This window comes from Bombina bombina, chromosome 4 (assembly GCF_027579735.1).
Source record: "Bombina bombina isolate aBomBom1 chromosome 4, aBomBom1.pri, whole genome shotgun sequence".
NCBI classification, from domain to species: domain Eukaryota; kingdom Metazoa; phylum Chordata; class Amphibia; order Anura; family Bombinatoridae; genus Bombina; species Bombina bombina.
Window position 1 is genome coordinate 89246332 of NC_069502.1, and position 19714 is coordinate 89266045.

General features: G+C 38.7%; 1 protein-coding gene across 1 annotated transcript in view; it reads right to left on the minus strand.

Moving 5' to 3' along the window:
* XKR6 (XK related 6) overlaps nt 1-19714 on the minus strand; it is a 438476-nt gene that overhangs the window by 23288 nt on the left and 395474 nt on the right. Inside the window, exon 2 of the mRNA XM_053709539.1 lies at nt 3228-3424. Coding sequence (XP_053565514.1) covers nt 3228-3424 — 197 coding nt within the window. The remainder of the gene's footprint in view (nt 1-3227; nt 3425-19714) is intronic.

The following is a 19714-nucleotide window of genomic DNA, read 5'->3' on the forward strand; positions in this document are numbered from 1 at the left end:
ATGCTATGGGAAAATATTGTATGGCAGCTAAGTTTGTCTTATTTTATATGCTTGCTCTAAAATATCCCACCTTTAGAGAAAGAATTAAAGATTTGAACTGTTAAAGAGACATGAAACAACTTTCCAATTGACTTCTATTATAAAACTTGCTTCATTCTCTTGGTATCCCTTGTTTAAAAGTAGGAAATAAAGCTCAGGAGTGTGCACGTATCTGCAGCACTATATTTGCAAGAATGTTATACATCTGCAAGAGCACTAGATGGCAGCATTTTCCAGCATTTAGTGTCCCAGACATAAGCAGGCTACCTACCTAGGTATTTCTTCAACAAAGAATTTCATGAGAGCTAAGCAATTTTGATAATAGAAGAAAATTGGAAACATTTTGGGTTTCATGTCCCTATAAAATGAGTTGAATTAGTAAAGCAGGTACATCTTGTTGAATATAAAATATGCATTTTCAAGTACATTTTTACTTGGATTTTCTCAGACATGATGGCTAATTAAAAGGACATGAAAGTCAAATTTAAGGTTTCTGATAGAACATGCTATTTTAGGAGACTTTTCAATTTAATTTGATCAAATTTACTTCATTCATTTGGTATCCTTTGATTAAAAGCATACCTAGGTAGACTCAGGTACAGCAATAGAACACTGAGAGTTAGCTGCTGGTTGGTGGTTACACACATTTTACTCTTGTCATTCCCTCTCCAGATGTGCTAAGCTGGTTATAGTAGGCCATTGCTGCTATGGAGCTGACTTTAACAGTGGTTTACCACTTTGCAGGGGTTGAACACAAAGGAGTCGATTCCAATAGTTCTGATATTGGCTCTTGATAACTTGGTTTCGGTTGGGGCTGATATAGGAAGTGTATTTTTCAGGTGATTACAATCCAAAATGGATTCTTCTGCTAAATGTCCACAACAACAAACAAGAACATGTTTTCAGTTGTTAAGTACTTGTTATTGGGATCAAAACTGTAATGGCCCTTTCACACCTCTTAAGGTTGCATTACAGTGTAGTTTTATTAGCCACCTTTGTACAGTGTGTGAGGGTAATCATGATTTACATGTGTGAGATTAACTGGTTGTAATCCAAATCCATCCTGATAACTGGTAAACAATATGAATCTGTATAAAGGCATGATGGGTATACTGGGCATTGATTGCTCAATGATTATATTGATACTTTTAATATTTTAATAGCATTTGTTTTCAATATTTCCAATTATTTGATTGAGAAAGCATAATTTTCTGGTTTTGGCAAGATATAGATCTGAAATCAAAAAGAACACTACACGTTTCTATTAGAAGGAAGTGTACACAATTTATCTCAACTGGATTTAATAGTTCTTACACTGTAAACATTGCAATAATATAGCTGCAAAAAGGTTGGCCTTTCAAATGGGATTGCATCTTGACAACCAGGATTTCGAAAGGAACCAAACCTTTGTGACCAGGCTTTCGAACAAAATGCACCTTTTTGACTGTGATTTCATTAATTCAGCCGCAAAAACTGGAAAACTCGCTAACGGGTTTTGTCTTTGCAGAAAGGCACAATCCCATTTGATGGCCTGGTCATGAATGTGTGGTTTCTTTTGTAATCCTGGTCATAAAGTTGCGATCCCATTTGAAATCCCATTCATAAAGGCGCAATCCTATTTGAAATCCCATTCATGAAGGCCCAATCCCATTTATAAGTCTGGTCACAAAGGTGTGGTTCCTTTTGAAATTCCACTCACAAAGGCGTGATCCCAAAGCCAGCTCACGAAGATGCAATCCCATTTGAAAGCCAGTTTATGAAGATATTTCTACTGAAACTGACAATCACAAAAATCTGAGTATAAATTTGAAACATTTAAAGATTGTAATTGCTTCACAACATTTCAAGGTGTTGTAGTCCTGAATTCTGTTTTCTCAGTTTTCCTGAAGATCCCCTTAGCTGTGTGGGATATGCATATGTAAATTTGTGTCCTGCCCACTGCAGATGGGCTATACAATAGCAATGAACAGAGCTTTAGTAAATCTAGACCATATATACAAATACACCTCTAAAATGTAATCTGTTTTGCACATGTGGAACATATTATATTTATTCCAAATTGTCTTGGCATACTTGCAAAGATGTCAAAAAGGCCAATTTGGGACTATATCAAGTGCCTTCAGGTGTTGGATTTGATAAGTATAAAATGGTTTTGAAAACCTGTTGGAAAGTATAGAGAAAATCGATTGTAATCTCAGAGAACTTTTAATCTCCATATAAAAATAGGGCTTATTCCATGTGAGCCGAAAATGTGTTCACAGCTCTGAGAAACAGCCAGAAATCCATCATTGTGATTGCGTTGAAACAAAAAGTGCCCGACAAAAACAAAAGGGCCAATAGATTGGAATCATCCCCAGTGATATATGAAATTAATAGTGCAATATTAACATATTCTTTACACTTTTATGTCCTTTTAATCTGATATTGATGATTTTTGCCTAATTCATTTAATGATTATTATTATCAGTTATTTATAGAGCACCAACAGATTCTGCAGCGCTAATGATTTAATGATTATGAGTAATTTTATAACATGATATTTGCAATCATAATGAACATCCTGATAATTGTAATTAAGTTGAGTTTTATAGTTTAAAAGTGAGCAACATTTTTACATTTTTATTCAGCCAAAAAATGATTGTGTTAATTAAAATATAAACTGAATATGTACCAAACATTAACACTGAGAAAAAAAAACCCTGTGGATATGCCAGTTAAAAAAAAGGTCAGAATGTGTCAAGGCAGAATTTGAAAAGGGCAAAAAATCTTTTGAAAAAGTGCTGTAAAATGTATTTTTTGATGAATTGTAATGTCTGTGGAATTATACCCAATCAAAGGTAACATGAGGGTTCATTCTATACTAATGGTTTTGTAAAGCAAGTGATTAATACAATCAATACATCACTTATATTTAAAATGGCTTGGAATGACTTTGAATTTGAAAACCCTGCAAAAAGCCGCGTGAGACACTTTGCGCATGAAGTTTAATAGACTTGGATAAGGGTCAATCATTGCTAGTGCATGTAAATAACAATCACATGCACTATCACTTGAGATGCAAGATGCATTCATTTAATTGCAGTAACTTAGTCTTGCATCGCATATCTTCTGACTAATTCCAATATCCTGAAACATCCAACCCCCCCCCTCCCATATCTGTTCAATTCCGTACACAAAAAAGCACTTACATGGTAGGGTCTCTGCACGATTCTTTTGGATCATTATGCAGAGTTGTAGCACCAGTTGTGGAGCGCTCTCTAGGAAAGTCTCCAAGAGGCGCAGCATGTTGACATCTGCATATTCGTACATCATAGCCCAATAAAAACGCCGTTGGTGTTCCTTTTGCCTCTGGCTCTGAATGCCCAGGTACATGGTTCGTAGATATCTAGAGCGGAAGAAAGAGCATGTTGAGTTTTCCAAAATATATGTTTTATGAGACAAATATTATAAGCTTAGATTGAATGCGCATAGACAAAACTTAAAGGGACAGTCCACTCTAGATTTGTATTGTTTAAAAAAGATAGATAATCCCTTTATTGCACATTCCCCAGTTTTGCACAACCAACACGGTTATATTAATATACTTTTTACCTCTGTGAATACCTTGTATCTAAGTCTCTGCAGATTGCCCCCTTATCTCAGTTCTTTTGACAGACTTGCATTTTAGCCAATAAGTGCTGACTCATAAATAACTCCACAGGAGTAAGCACAGTGTTATCTATATGGCACCCATGAACTAGCGCTGTGTAACTGTGAAAAGGTGGCCTTCAAGGAGCTTAGACCATTAGCATATGAGCCTACCTAGGTTTAACTTTCAACAAAGACGACTAACAGAACAAAGCAAATTTGATGATAAAATTAAATTGGAAAGTTGTTTAAAATTGCATGCCCTATCTGAATCATCAATGTTTTATTTTGACTAGACTGTCCCTTTAATCTTTTGCATGGAAGAGGACAATACTCTAATAGTACATCTGGCATTTATATTGAAAGGGCTATAATAGTCCAAAAGTAATAATAATAATAATATGAGTAGGTTACATAAGTCAATCACTCTGGTTAGGAGTAACATTTTAAAATAATTATGTGTCTTATTATTATTCTTTTCTTTTATATTTATAAATGTGTTTTTATTAATTATTCTTTTCATTATAACAAACAAACTAAAATGTTCCACATATTGAAAAATACATCCAATACCTTGATCAGCACAGGAAATAAACAGTGTCCTAACCAGACATCTATACTGGGAAATAAAAATCTACCTGCTAGTTGCATAGAGAATCCATTATATAGAATGCTGCCAACAGAATTGTGCAAATCAAACGTTCATCATTTAAATAGACAGTGCCATTTTAAACAACTTTCCAATTTTTTTATATTATATAATTTGCTTTGTTCCCTTGTTATCTTTTGTTGAAAAGCATATCTAGGTAGGCTGCACATATATGCCTCTTGTCATTGGCTCACTCAATGTGTTCTGCTTGCTCCCAGTAGAGCAGTGTTGCTCCTTCAACAAAAGATATCAAGAGAATGAAGCAAAATTGATAATATAAGTAATTGGAAGGTTGTTTAAAATGGATGCGCTATATGAATCAAGAAAAAAAAAAATTGTATTTCACGACCCTTTAACTATATGTTTATTCCCAGAGGCATAACTAGATCTCACTGGGCCCCAATACAAAGGCTGTGGCGGGACCACCTTTCTGGCTGCAATCTCTGTGAGTCATTCTTCCACCTTGGTTAGTCTGCAGCAGAGGATATACACTTTGGTGGCAGGTTTTTCTGTATAGCAACACTTTTGCGGCCATCTTGCAAACCTGCCACCATATTTGTAGAGGCAAATCTAACCACTTTGCATACACTGTGAGCGTTGTATTTCACCCCCTGTAGCAATGCCACTACTGACTGCAGGGGGCAATTGAGACCTCTATGACCCTATAGTTACGCCCCTGTAATTAATCCCTTTGCAGGGTTTAAACAAATTCTTACATGCAACAAATAGTACAATTTTTTCATACTTTCATGCCCCTTAAACCACCAGCAGTCATCATATCACAACTGGAGGTTGTCAATAGTAAAACACTGCACACATATTGTATTAAAGCAAAAGCATATTATATGGAGCACAGCTGCCACCTGTAAAAATCAAGGTCGCATGGCATTTCCACTATATCCTAATCTCCTTAATACTCCATAAGCATAACCAGAGGAAGTTCTTCTGTTTCCCACGTAATATGTGTTTAATAATTGCTGCAATATCCAGCCATGGCTGCATGATGCATAATGAGTTTACAGCTGCTGGGGAACGGATATTGTAAGACGAAATTTCCCAGTCTGGGAATTCCATAGGTTTATCTTCCTTCCTATAAAAATCTCCTCATACAGATTCAGCTAAAGTATATAACAGAACGTAGCTAGCCGTTAATGTGTGCCAGTGAGAAAGGTGGTAGATGAAATCCTGTAGCTAAATATTATAGGACCAGGGGCCCCATTACATATGCTTTTGCCAGCAACGCCGTTTTTTGCGCTGTTTTGGTATCCTATATACAGCGCCGCATATAAATGCAGCACGTATATTTCACCTGTCGCCCGCAATTTTTACTCCCATAAGCTAACATGGGACCGCATCGCAAATCAGTATCCAATATTCAGCGCAAGGACTTACGTGGCGAAAATGGAGAAATCTTACTCCATTTTCACCTCACCACACAAGGCAGCCACAGCAAGCCTTGCGCTGAGTATCAGAGCACCGTAACTCCAGAAAATGCCTGCAAAAATAAACTAACACCTAACGCATGCGCAATATCTATACCTGTCAACCGCAAACCCCCACCGCAATAAACAATAAAGTGTATTAACCCCTATATCCGCCATCAAACCCACACCACAAGTAATAACTAAATTATTAACCCCTAAATCCGCCAACCCCAACATCGCAAACTACCTATATAAAACTACCTATTAATGTATTAACCCCTAAACTGCCAAAGCAATAAACCTATCAAAATATTAACCCCTAAACCGCCGGGGTGTTAGGTTAGGGGGTGTTAGGTTAGGGGGCTTAGTAATTTATTTATTTGCGTTGTGGGCTTTGGCGGTTTAGGGGTTAATACTTTAATAAGTAGTTTACGTTGTGGGTTAATAGCGGATTAGGGGTTAGTAGTTTCATAGGTAGTTTGCGATTTTGGCGGATTTAGGGGTTAATAATTTAGTTATTACTTGCTGTGTGGGTTTGATGGCGATATAGGGCTTAATAGTTTAATTAGGCATATTGCGTTGTGGGGGGTTGTTGGTTTAGGGGTTAATACATTTATTATTATTTGTGAGAGGGGGGGATTGTGGATGTAGAGGTTTTACGTGTCGGGCTTATTTTTGGGAGGCGTGTTAGACTTTTACGGAGATTCGTGTTTTTTTTTAACTTTTCTTAGGTGCCGGCAGTTTCTAAAGTGCCGTAAGTCACTAGCGACTCCCGAAATTTGTATTTACGCTCGTTTCTGGACATTGCTAGTTTATCCGACTTACGGCACTATATGAACTGCCGGCGGGGTTTATTGGATACCTCGATGTGCAAGGTAAAATTACGGGAGGCGCGGGTTGCAGTGCTTGCGCTGAAGCCTGCACCATATATGTAATCTCGCCCCAGGTGCCAGGTAAAATGTACAGATATTTTAAAAGTTAAAGGTATTGTATGCCAAATAAATTAGCTGATGTAACTATTCAAAAATTAACGGTGGCAAAATGAAATTAATTAGATACATAATTAGATACATCAATTGTGCATAAGACAAACTCACGAATTGCTGACAGACACAGACAAAAGTAATGATGTCTGTCAGCAATTCGTGAGTTTGTCTTATGCACAATTGATGTGTGGACTTTTAATGTATATCAATAAATGACTCTATCACTGTTTTACAAATGTGCTGTGCATAGTGTTGTATCCTAGCCTATAATACTTTAAACACTGTCACCGATATCTAGCTTTTGGGGTTCTTATGGTTCTTATGGTTATGAAAACCTTTTTTATTTCTGCATTTAGCAAATGCAGGGAATCTCTGCATTCTGTCTTTTTGTTTTGAATGGAAAAATTGTTTTTGAGAATTTGCACTATAATATAAAAAACTGTACTCCAATAAATTATAATATTCCTTTAACACACTTTATTGTTTTTGTTAAACACTTAAATGTACACAATAAATACTGAATTTGTATAAATAATAATTTGCATACAAATTACCAGCATTGTGGGTTCCTATAGATAATGTCTCTGTATCACATTCTTGTAGGAATATATCAGAAACAATATCAAAATTATGACCAACACTCCAAGTTTAATATAACAGTAGGTGCTTCTTGCAGTTTGGAATTTCTTGCTAAACAGCCAAAACCAATAGACAAATAAATACATGGAAAATACCTGGTAGGCTAAAATAGTTACATATCAGAGAGCACCAGTTACAGTAACAGTAGGAAGCTTTTAACCTGCTGCACAAACCCTGCTATATTCCAGTGATTTGGTATTGACTGTATATTCATTTTACAGAAGCAACTTGAAATGTCATGTACTATTTTTTTTAATGAAATGAGATAAAACCCATCACTGCTGTATAAGAGGGATATTTGTGCTATGCTCTTAAAAAACCCATGGTCCATAGATTTATTTGTATTATGGCTGGAAATAAATAGCTACATGTACTTAGAAACCAGACCACTAGGTGGTGATATGCACTAATGACATACATGCACATGATGCCTAAACCCAGTAAGTAAAGAGAGACGTGCCAATGGGTTTGCTTGTGGCATTGTAGTAAAGCTTTTCATAAATGACCCTTTTCCATGGCTATCCTGATGGGTCACTGTCATGAGGAAATTAACTTGTTGAAGAACATTTAGTTTTTATTTAAAGGGAGAGAACAGTGGATGAGGATGTGTTTACTTCTCAGTTATTCTATGAGTATGTTTCATGGGAAAACAGTTTACTTTAACTCTTTAAAAGGGACATGAAACCAAAAATTGTTCTTTCATGATTTAGGTAGAACATACAATTTTAAACAACTTTCCAATTGACTTCTATTGTCAAATTTGTTTCATTCTCTTGGCATCATTTGTTGAAAGAGCAGGCTGCATTACTGGTTTCTAACTAAACACATGAGTGAGCCAATGACAATAGGTATGTCTATGCCGCTACCAATCAGCAGCTAGAACCTATTTGCTGCTCCTGAGCTTACCTAGATAAACCTTTCAGCAAAGGATAACAAGAGAAGGAAGCAAATCAAATAATAGAAGTAAATTGAAAAGTTGTTTAAAATGATATGTTCTGTCTTAATCATGAATGTCTAATTATGACTTTACTGTCCCTTTAATTAATATAATTCATTGGTAGACATTGACTTAAAGGAGTTAAAGGGTTATTACACTCATAATGTAAGTCACTGTAAAAAATGCACTTTTGGTATTTGTTATGAAAAACAGAATTTATGCTTACCTGATAAATTACTTTCTCCAACGGTGTGTCCGGTCCACGGCGTCATCCTTACTTGTGGGATATTCTCTTCCCCAACAGGAAATGGCAAAGAGTCCCAGCAAAGCTGGTCACATGATCCCTCCTAGGCTCCGCCCACCCCAGTCATTCGACCGACGGACAGGAGGAAATATATATAGGAGAAACCATATGATACCGTGGTGACTGTAGTTAGAGAAAATAATTCATCAGACCTGATTAAAAAACCAGGGCGGGCCGTGGACCGGACACACCGTTGGAGAAAGTAATTTATCAGGTAAGCATAAATTCTGTTTTCTCCAACATTGGTGTGTCCGGTCCACGGCGTCATCCTTACTTGTGGGAACCAATACCAAAGCTTTAGGACACGGATGAAGGGAGGGAGCAAATCAGGTCACCTAAATGGAAGGCACCACGGCTTGCAAAACCTTTCTCCCAAAAATAGCCTCCGAAGAAGCAAAAGTATCAAATTTGTAAAATTTGGCAAAAGTGTGCAGTGAAGACCAAGTCGCTGCCTTACATATCTGGTCAACAGAAGCCTCGTTCTTGAAGGCCCATGTGGAAGCCACAGCCCTAGTGGAGTGAGCTGTGATTCTTTCAGGAGGCTGCCGTCCGGCAGTCTCATAAGCCAATCGGATAATGCTTTTAAGCCAAAAGGAAAGAGAGGTAGAAGTCGCTTTTTGACCTCTCCTTTTACCAGAATAAACAACAAACAAGGAAGATGTTTGTCTGAAATCTTTAGTAGCCTCTAAATAGAATTTTAGAGCACGGACTACGTCCAAATTGTCTAACAAACGTTCCTTCTTTGAAACTGGATTCGGACACAAAGAAGGTACAACTATCTCCTGGTTAATATTTTTGTTGGAAACAACTTTCGGAAGAAAACCAGGCTTAGTACGCAAAACCACCTTATCTGCATGGAACACCAGATAGGGCGGAGAACACTGCAGAGCAGATAACTCTGAAACTCTTCTAGCAGAAGAAATTGCAACCAAAAACAAAACTTTCCAAGATAATAACTTAATATCTACGGAATGTAAGGGTTCAAACGGAACCCCTTGAAGAACTGAAAGAACTAGATTTAGACTCCAGGGAGGAGTCAAAGGTCTGTAAACAGGCTTGATCCTAACCAGAGCCTGAACAAATGCTTGAACATCAAGCATTCAATCTCCAAGCCGTCAGTTGGAGGGAAACCAGATTCGGATGTTCGAATGGACCCTGAACAAGAAGGTCCTGTCTCAAAGGTAGCTTCCATGGTGGAGCCGATGACATATTCACCAGGTCTGCATACCAAGTCCTGCGTGGCCACGCAGGAGCTATCAAGATCACCGAGGCCCTCTCCTGATTGATCCTGGCTACCAGCCTGGGGATGAGAGGAAACGGTGGGAATACATAAGCTAGGTTGAAGGTCCAAGGTGCTACTAGTGCATCTACTAGAGTCGCCTTCGGATCCCTGGATCTGGACCCGTAGCAAGGAACCTTGAAGTTCTGACGAGACGCCATCATATCCATGTCTGGAATGCCCCATAATTGAGTTATTTGGGCAAAGATTTCCGGATGGAGTTCCCACTCCCCCGGATGGAATGTCTGACGACTCAGAAAATCCGCTTCCCAATTTTCCACTCCTGGGATGTGGATCGCAGACAAGTGGCAGGAGTGATCCTCCGCCCATTGAATTATCTTGGTCACTTCTTTCATCGCCAGGGAACTCCTTGTTCCCCCCTGATGATTGATATATGCAACGGTCGTCATGTTGTCTGACTGAAACCTTATGAATTTGGCCTTTGCTAGTTGAGGCCAAGCTCTGAGAGCATTGAATATCGCTCTCAGTTCCAGAATGTTTATCGGGAGAAGAGACTCTTCCCGAGACCATAGACCCTGAGCTTTCAGGGATTCCCAGACCGCGCCCCAGCCCACTAGGCTGGCGTTGGTCGTGACAATGACCCACTCTGGTCTGCGGAAGCTCATTCCCTGTGACAGATTGTCCAGGGTCAGCCACCAACGGAGTGAATCTCTGGTCTTTTGATCTACTTGAATCGTCGGAGACAAGTCTGTATAATCCCCATTCCACTGTCTGAGCATGCACAGTTGTAATGGTCTTAGATGAATTCGTGCAAAAGGAACTATGTCCATTGTTGCAACCATCAATCCTATTACTTCCATGCACTGCGCTATGGAAGGACGAGGAACAGAATGAAGTACTTGACAAGAGCTTAGAAGTTTTGATTTTCTGACCTCTGTCAGAAAAATCCTCATTTCTAAGGAATCTATTATTGTTCCCAAGAAGGGAACTCTTGTTGACAGGGCCAGAGAACTTTTTTCTTTGTTCACCTTCCATCCGTGAGATCTGAGAAAGGCTAGGACGATGTCCGTATGAGCCTTTGCTTTTGACAGGGACGACGCTTGAATCAGGATGTCGTCCAAGTAAGGTACTACTGCAATGCCCCTTGGTCTTAGAACCGCTAGAAGGGACCCTAGTACCTTTGTGAAAATCCTTGGAGCAGTGGCTAATCCGAATGGAAGTGCCACAAACTGGTAATGCTTGTCCAGAAAAGCGAACATTAGGAACTGATGATGTTCCTTGTGGATAGGAATATGTAGGTACGCATCCTTTAAATCCACGGTAGTCATAAATTGATTTTCCTGGATAGTAGGTAGGATCGTTCGAATAGTTTCCATTTTGAACGATGGTACCCTGAGAAATTTGTTTAGGATCTTTAGATCCAAAATTGGTCTGAATGTTCCCTCTTTTTTGGGAACTATGAACAGATTGGAATAAAATCCCATTCCTTGTTCTCTTATTGGAACTGGATGTATCACTCCCATCTTTAACAGGTCTTCTACACAATGTAAGAATGCCTGTCTCTTTATTTGGTTTGAAGATAATTGAGACCTGTGGAACCTTCCCCTTGGGGGTAGTTCCTTGAATTCCAGGAGATAACCTTGAGAAACTATTTCTAGCGCCCAAGGATCCTGAACATCTCTTGCCCAAGCCTGAGCAAAGAGAGAAAGTCTGCCCCCCACTAGATCCGGTCCCGGATCGGGGGCTATCCCTTCATGCTGTTTTGGTAGCAGTGGTAGGCTTCTTGGCCTGCTTACCCTTGTTCCAGCCTTGCATTGGTTTCCAGGCTGGTTTGGGTTGTGAAGTATTACCCTCTTGCTTAGAGGATACAGAATTAGAGACTGGTCCGTTTCTGCGAAAGGGACGAAAATTAGGCTTATTTTTAGCCTTAAAAGACCTATCCTGTGGGAGGGCGTGGCCCTTTCCCCCAGTGATGTCTGAAATAATCTCTTTCAAATTAGGTCCAAATAATGTTTTACCTTTGAAAGGAATGTTAAGCAATTTTGTCTTGGAAGACACATCCGCTGACCAAGACTTTAGCCAAAGCGCTCTGCGCGCCACGATAGCAAACCCTGAATTTTTCGCCGCTAATCTAGCTAATTGCAAAGCGGCATCTAAAACAAAAGAGTTAGCCAATTTAAGTGCTTGAACTCTGTCCATAACCTCCTCATACGAAGATTCTTTACTGAGCGATTTTTCTAGTTCCTCGAACCAGAAACACGCTGCCGTAGTGACAGGAACAATGCATGAAATTGGTTGTAGAAGGTAACCTTGCTGTACAAAAATCTTTTTAAGCAAACCCTCTAATTTCTTATCCATAGGATCTTTGAAAGCACAACTATCTTCGATAGGAATAGTAGTGCGTTTGTTTAGAGTAGAAACCGCCCCCTCGACCTTGGGGACTGTCTGCCATAAGTCCTTTCTGGGGTCGACTATAGGAAATAATTTCTTAAATATAGGGGGGGGAACAAAAGGTATGCCGGGCCTTTCCCACTGTTTATTTACTATGTCCGCCACCCGCTTGGGTATAGGAAAAGCGTCGGGGGGCACCGGAACCTCTAGGAACTTGTCCATCTTACATAATTTCTCTGGAATTACCAAATTGTCACAATCATCCAGAGTAGATAACACCTCCTTAAGCAGTGCGCGGAGATGTTCTAATTTAAATTTAAATGTCACAACATCAGGTTCAGCTTGATGAGAAATTTTTCCTGAATCTGAAATTTCTCCATCAGACAAAACCTCCCTCATGGCCCCTTGAGATTGGTGTGAGGGTATGTCAGAACAGTTATCATCAGCGTCCTCTTGCTCTTCAGTGTTTAAAACAGAGCAATCGCGCTTTCTCTGATAAGTAGGCATTTTGGATAAAAGATTTGCTATGGAGTTATCCATTACAGCCGTTAATTGTTGCATGGTAATAAGTATTAACGCACTAGATGTACTAGGGGCCTCCTGTGTGGGCATAACTGGTGTAGACACAGTAGGGGATGATGTAGTATCATGTTTACTCCCCTCATTTGAGGAATCATCTTGGGCAATATCATTATCTGTGGCAGTACTGTCCTTACTTTGTTTGGACACTATGGCACAATTATCACATAAATTTAAATGGGGAGACACATTGGCTTTCATACATATAGAACATAGCTTATCTGATGGTACAGACATGTTAAACAGGCTTAAACTTGTCAACAAAGCACAAAAAACGTTTTAAAATAAAACCGTTACTGTCACTTTAAATTTCAAACTGAAAACACTTTATTACTGAATATGTGAAAAAGTATGAAGGAATTGTTCAAAATTCACCACAGTGTCTTAAAGCATTAAAAGTATTGCACACCAAATTTCAGAGCTTTAACCCTTAAATTAACGGAACCGGAGCCGTTTTTACATTTAACCCCTATACAGTCCCAGCTATATGCTTTGCTGAGACCCAACCAAGCCCAGAGGGGAATACGATACCAAATGACGCCTTCTATAAGCTTTTTCAGTGATTCTTAGCTCCTGACACATGCATCTGCATGCCTTGCTCTCCAAAAACAACTGCGCATTAATGGCGCGAAAATGAGGCTCTGTCTATAACTAGAAAGGCCCCCATCTGAAAAAGGTGTCCAACACAGTGCCTGCCGTTTTTCTAAACGTTCCCCAAGATTATAATACCAATAATTAGTTAGAATCTGCATAATATGCCTAGTAAAGCAATCGTTTTAGCCCAGAAAAATGTCTACCAGTTTTTAAGCCCTTTTTGAAGCCCTTTATTCTTTTATGTTTAACTAAGAAAATGGCTTACCGGTCCCCATGAGGGGAAATGACAGCCTTCCAGCATTACATGGTCTTGTTAGAAATATGGCTAGTCATACCTTAAGCAGAAAAGTCTGCTAACTGTTTCCCCCAACTGAAGTTACTTCATCTCAACAGTCCTGTGTGGAAACAGCAATCGATTTTAGTTACTGTCTGCTAAAATCATCTTCCTCTTACAAACAGAAATCTTCATCCTTTTCTGTTTCAGAGTAAATAGTACATACCAGCACTATTTTAAAATAACAAACACTTGATAGAAGAATAAAACTACATTTAAACACCAAAAAACTCTTAACCATCTCCGTGGAGATGTTGCCTGTGCAACGGCAAAGAGAATGACTGGGGTGGGCGGAGCCTAGGAGGGATCATGTGACCAGCTTTGCTGGGACTCTTTGCCATTTCCTGTTGGGGAAGAGAATATCCCACAAGTAAGGATGACGCCGTGGACCGGACACACCAATGTTGGAGAAATTGTAGTTTTTCCACATTCCTCAGGGAGGTTAGAGTCTTGCAGACTACTTAAAATGACCATGGAACATTTTACACAGTGACTGCTTGGTAATCATTGGTAATGATCTATCTGAATCACAAATGTTTAAAGGTATATAAAACCCAAAATGTTTCTTTCATGATTCAGATAGAGCACGTTATTTTAAACAACTTTCTAATTTACTTCTAATATACATTTTTCTTGGTATCTTTTGTTGAACAGCAGGGACATAAGCTTAGGAGCCAGCCCATTTCTGGAGCACTATATTGCAGCAGTTTTGCAAGAATGTTATCCATTTGTGACAGCACGATTTCCTCCCATGTAGTGCCCCAGATGCCAACATAGGTATCTCTTCAACACAGAATATCATGGGAAGGAAAGACATTTGATAATAGATGTAAAGTTAAATTATGTCTATTTAAAGTAATATCCCAGTAAAAATGATCTACAGTTGCATCGTAATTTTTGTCACCTGGAAAATATCAAGTAAAAGATGTTAAACTGAGATTTTACAGTATTATTAGTTGTTTGAATTTTATTATTGCTCATTGGCTGATAACGCCAACTCCTACAAATCTATTGGTGAAGAGTCACAAAAACTCTAAAAAACAGACAAGATAACTTTCGTTTATTCAGCACACTAATATGCATTTTTCATAAAAAGCTAAATCATACACTTTCAAATGTATTTATTTTTATATGAAGAATAAAATACTGCAGTTGCCCTTTAAAAATGTTATTAATCTCTGTGTTTACAGTTTCCTCTTTAAGATGATATTTAAAAGTAGCATTTTTGTCTTTGCCAAGATAAGTATTGTAAGTGTTTTTGGTTTCTACATATTGCCAAACGGGTACTGTATTCTGAATCCTGAAGATGCCTACGGCACAGTTGTTGGTTAATCCAGCTTCACACAATAATTTGAGCAACAACGGGGAACCCCATTAAGAGTTTTACCATGCCAAGAAGTTTTGCTGATAAAAATCAAGCAGGCAAATCACAGAGATAAAAGGTGATTTGAAAAGCTGAAGTATGTGAACCATTTCAAGCAGAGCTTTTTACTGTTTTAGAAAAATCAATACCAGCAACAATAAAACCATAATACCACTTAATCTAACCGATAATATAGTGCTCATTATTATACTTAGCACAAACAGAACACATTACTGCTGCTCTAGGAAAGGTATTCATAGAAACTCGTAGGGAAAATACTTTTCATGGATGGCACTTCAGTCAGTGAGTCAGAAAATTCCTTTTAACTCTAGTGTAAACATTTATTAGCCGGGCTGTCTTTTTCTTAGTAAATGCTAATGTGAATGCAGAAGATTAAAAGACTCCTAAATACTCTTGATTTTAAGTAAGGTGTGTGTGGCAGTTAACCCTTAAAGGGACGGTCAACTCCATTTTTTTAGTGTTTAAAAGATAAAAAATCAGTTTATTATCCATTCCCCAGTTTTGCAGAACCAACACAGTTATATTAAAAAGACACTGAACCCAAATTTTTTCTTTTGTAATTCAGAAAGAGCATGCAATTTTAAGCAACTTTCTAATTTACTCCTATTATCAATTTTTCTTCGTTCTCTTGTTATCATTATTTGAAAAAGAAGGCATCTAGGGCGCGATCCGATATCGATCGCAGTTTGCGGCGCAAGCGAGGGAACCGGCGTCGCCCGCAGTTTCAGCTCGCAACTCGAGCCATCCCATATAGGTCGCCGTCAGATGCTAACGTGCCGTAAGTCTCACAAACCAGCGATGTCCAGAAATCTGCGTAAGTTCAAATTTCTGGCGTCGCCAGTGACTTGCGGCACGTTAGAAACTGCCGGCGCCTATAAAACCTGACTAAAGTTTAAAACACCCGCACTGTCTAACACGCCTCCCTAACATAGCTCGCACTGTCTAACACGCCTCCCTAACATAGCCCGCACTGTCTAACACGCCTCCCTAACATAGCCCGCACTGTCTAACCCTCTATCCGCTATCCCCCCTCACTAGCCTAACAATAAAAAAGCTATTAACCCCTAAACCGCCGCTCCCGTACCCCGCCGCCAGCTATATTATATCTATAACCCCCTAAAGTGAGCCCCTAACACCGCCGCCATCTATATTAAAATTATTAACCCCTAATGTAAGCCCCTTACACCGCCGCCATCTCTATTAAAATGATTAACCCCTAATTTAATCTACCTACCCCGCCGCCAGCTATGTTATCTATATTAACCCTAAGTATATTATAGTTAATATAGGTATTACATTATATATATTAACTATATTAACCCTAATTATATTAGGGTTAATATAGTTAATATAGTTACTATAGTATTTATATTAACTATATTAACTCTATCTAACCCTAACTAAATTTATATTAAATTAATCTAATTCATTTATAAACTAAAATATTCCTATTTAAATCTAAATACTTACCTATAAAATAAACCCTAAGATAGCTACAATATAATTAATAATTACATTGTAGCTATGTTAGGGTTAATATTTATTTTACAGGTAAATTGTTAATTATTTTAACTAGGTATAATAGATATTAAATAGTTATTAACTATTTAATATCTACCTAGTTAAAATAATTACCCAATTACCTGTAAAATAAATCCTAACCTAAGTTACAAATACACCTACACTATCAATAAATTTAATAAACTACAAACATCTATCTAAAAATACAATTAAATTAACTAAACTAAATTACAAAAAAAAACAAACACTAAATTACAAAAAATAAAAAAAAGATTACAAGATATTTAAGCTAATTACACCTATTCTAAGCCCCCTAATAAAATAATAAACCCCCAAAATAAAAAAAATTCCCTGCCCTATTCTAAATTCAACAAATTTCAAAGCTCTTTACCTTACCAGCCCTTAAAAGGGCCTTTTGTGGGGCATGCCCCAAAGAATTCAGCTCTTTTGCATACAACAAATACAATACCCCCCCCCCATTAAAACCCACCACCCACATACCCCTATTCTAAACCCACCCAAACCCCCCTTAAAAAAGCCTAACACTACCCCCCTGAAGATCTCCCTACCTTGTCTTCACCACACCGGGCCGAACTCCTGATCCGATCCGGGCGATGTCTTCCTCCAAGCGGCAAAGAAGAATTCTTCCTCCGGCGATGTCATCCTCCAAGCGGCAAAGAAGAATTCTTCCTCCGGCGACGTCTTCCTCCAAGCGGCAGCAAAGTCTTCATTCTTCCGGCGGCATCTTCAATCTTCTTTCTTCGCTCCGCTCAGCCAATCAGATTGAGCTCGCATTCTATTGGCTGATCGGAACAGCCAATAGAATGCGAGCTCAATCTGATTGGCTGATTGGATCAGCCAATCGGATTGAACTTGAATCTGATTGGCTGATTCAATCAGCCAATCAGATTTTTTTAACTTAATTCCGATTGGCTGATAGAATCCTATCAGCCAATCGGAATTCGGCGGACGCCATCTTGGATGACGTCATTTAAAGGTACCTCATTCCAAGTTCAGCAGTCGGCCGGGATGGATGCTCGCTCCCTCAGCCAATCAGATTGAGCTTGCATTCTATTGGCTGATCGGAACAGCCAATAGAATGCGAGCTCAATCTGATTGGCTGATTGGATCAGCCAATCGGATTGAACTTGAATCTGATTGGCTGATTCAATCAGCCAATCAGATTTTTTTAACTTAATTCCGATTGGCTGATAGAATCCTATCAGCCAATTGGAATTCGGCGGACGCCATCTTGGATGACGTCATTTAAAGGTACCTCATTCCAAGTTCAGCAGTCGGCCGGGATGGATGCTCCGCGGTGGCGGAGCGAAGAAAGAAGATTGAAGATGCCGCCGGAAGAATGAAGACTTTGCTGCCGCTTGGAGGAAGACGTCGCCGGAGGAAGAATTCTTCTTTGCCGCTTGGAGGATGACATCGCCGGAGGAAGAATTCTTCTTTGCCGCTTGGAGGAAGACATCGCCCGGATCGGATCAGGAGTTCGGCCCGGTGTGGTGAAGACAAGGTAGGGAGATCTTCAGGGGGGTAGTGTTAGGCTTTTTTAAGGGGGGTTTGGGTGGGTTTAGAATAGGGGTATGTGGGTGGTGGGTTGTAATGGGGGGGGGGTATTGTATTTGTTGTATGCAAAAGAGCTGAATTCTTTGGGGCATGCCCCACAAAAGGCCCTTTTAAGGGCTGGTAAGGTAAAGAGCTTTGAAATTTGTTGAATTTAGAATAGGGCAGGGAATTTTTTTTATTTTGGGGGTTTATTATTTTATTAGGGGGCTTAGAATAGGTGTAATTAGCTTAAATATCTTGTAATCTTTTTTTTATTTTTTGTAATTTAGTGTTTGTTTTTTTTTTGTAATTTAGTTTAGTTAATTTAATTGTATTTTTAGATAGATGTTTGTAGTTTATTAAATTTATTGATAGTGTAGGTGTATTTGTAACTTAGGTTAGGATTTATTTTACAGGTAATTGGGTAATTATTTTAACTAGGTAGATATTAAATAGTTAATAACTATTTAATATCTATTATACCTAGTTAAAATAATTAACAATTTACCTGTAAAATAAATATTAACCCTAACATAGCTACAATGTAATTATTAATTATATTGTAGCTATCTTAGGGTTTATTTTATAGGTAAGTATTTAGATTTAAATAGGAATATTTTAGTTTATAAATGAATTAGATTAATTTAATATAAATTTAGTTAGGGTTAGATAGAGTTAATATAGTTTATATAAATACTATAGTAACTATATTAACCCTAATATAATTAGAGTTAATATAGTTAATATATATAATGTAATACCTATATTAACTATAATATACTTAGGGTTAATATAGATAACATAGCTTGCGGCGGGGTAGGTAGATTAAATTAGGGGTTAATCATTTTAATAGAGATGGCGGCGGTGTAAGGGGCTTACATTAGGGGTTAATAATTTTTATATAGGTGGCGGCGGTGTAAGGGGTCAGATTAGGGGATAGATAAGGTAGATGGCGGCGGTTTTAGAGGCTCACAGTAGGGGGTTAGTTTATGTAGATGGCGGCGGGGTCCAGGAGCGGCGGTTTAGGGGGTAATAACTTTATTAGGGATTTCGGGGGGGGGGGGGGGGATCGCGGTTGACAGGGAGATAGACATTGCGCATGCGTTAGGTGTTAGGTTTATTTTAGCAGATCGCGGTTGACAGGGAGATAGACATTGCGCATGCGTTAGGTGTTAGGTTTATTTTCTAGTTAGTTTAGGGAGTTACGGGGCTCCAATAGTCAGCGTAAGGCTTCTTACGGCTGCTTTTTGTGGCGAGGTGAAAATGGAGTAAGTTTTCTCCATTTTCGCCACGTAAGTCCTTACGCTGCATATTGGATACCAAACTGCGCGGGTTTGGTATACCTGCCTATGGCCCAAAAAACTGCGGGCGACGGCAGAAATATACGGGCGTAACTTCTAGGTTACGCCGTATATGTGATACCAAATCCGCGCAAATATTGGCGTCGCCGGCTTTTGCGGGCGACGATTTATATCGGATCGACCCGGTAAGCTTTTTTTGGTTTCAGTACTC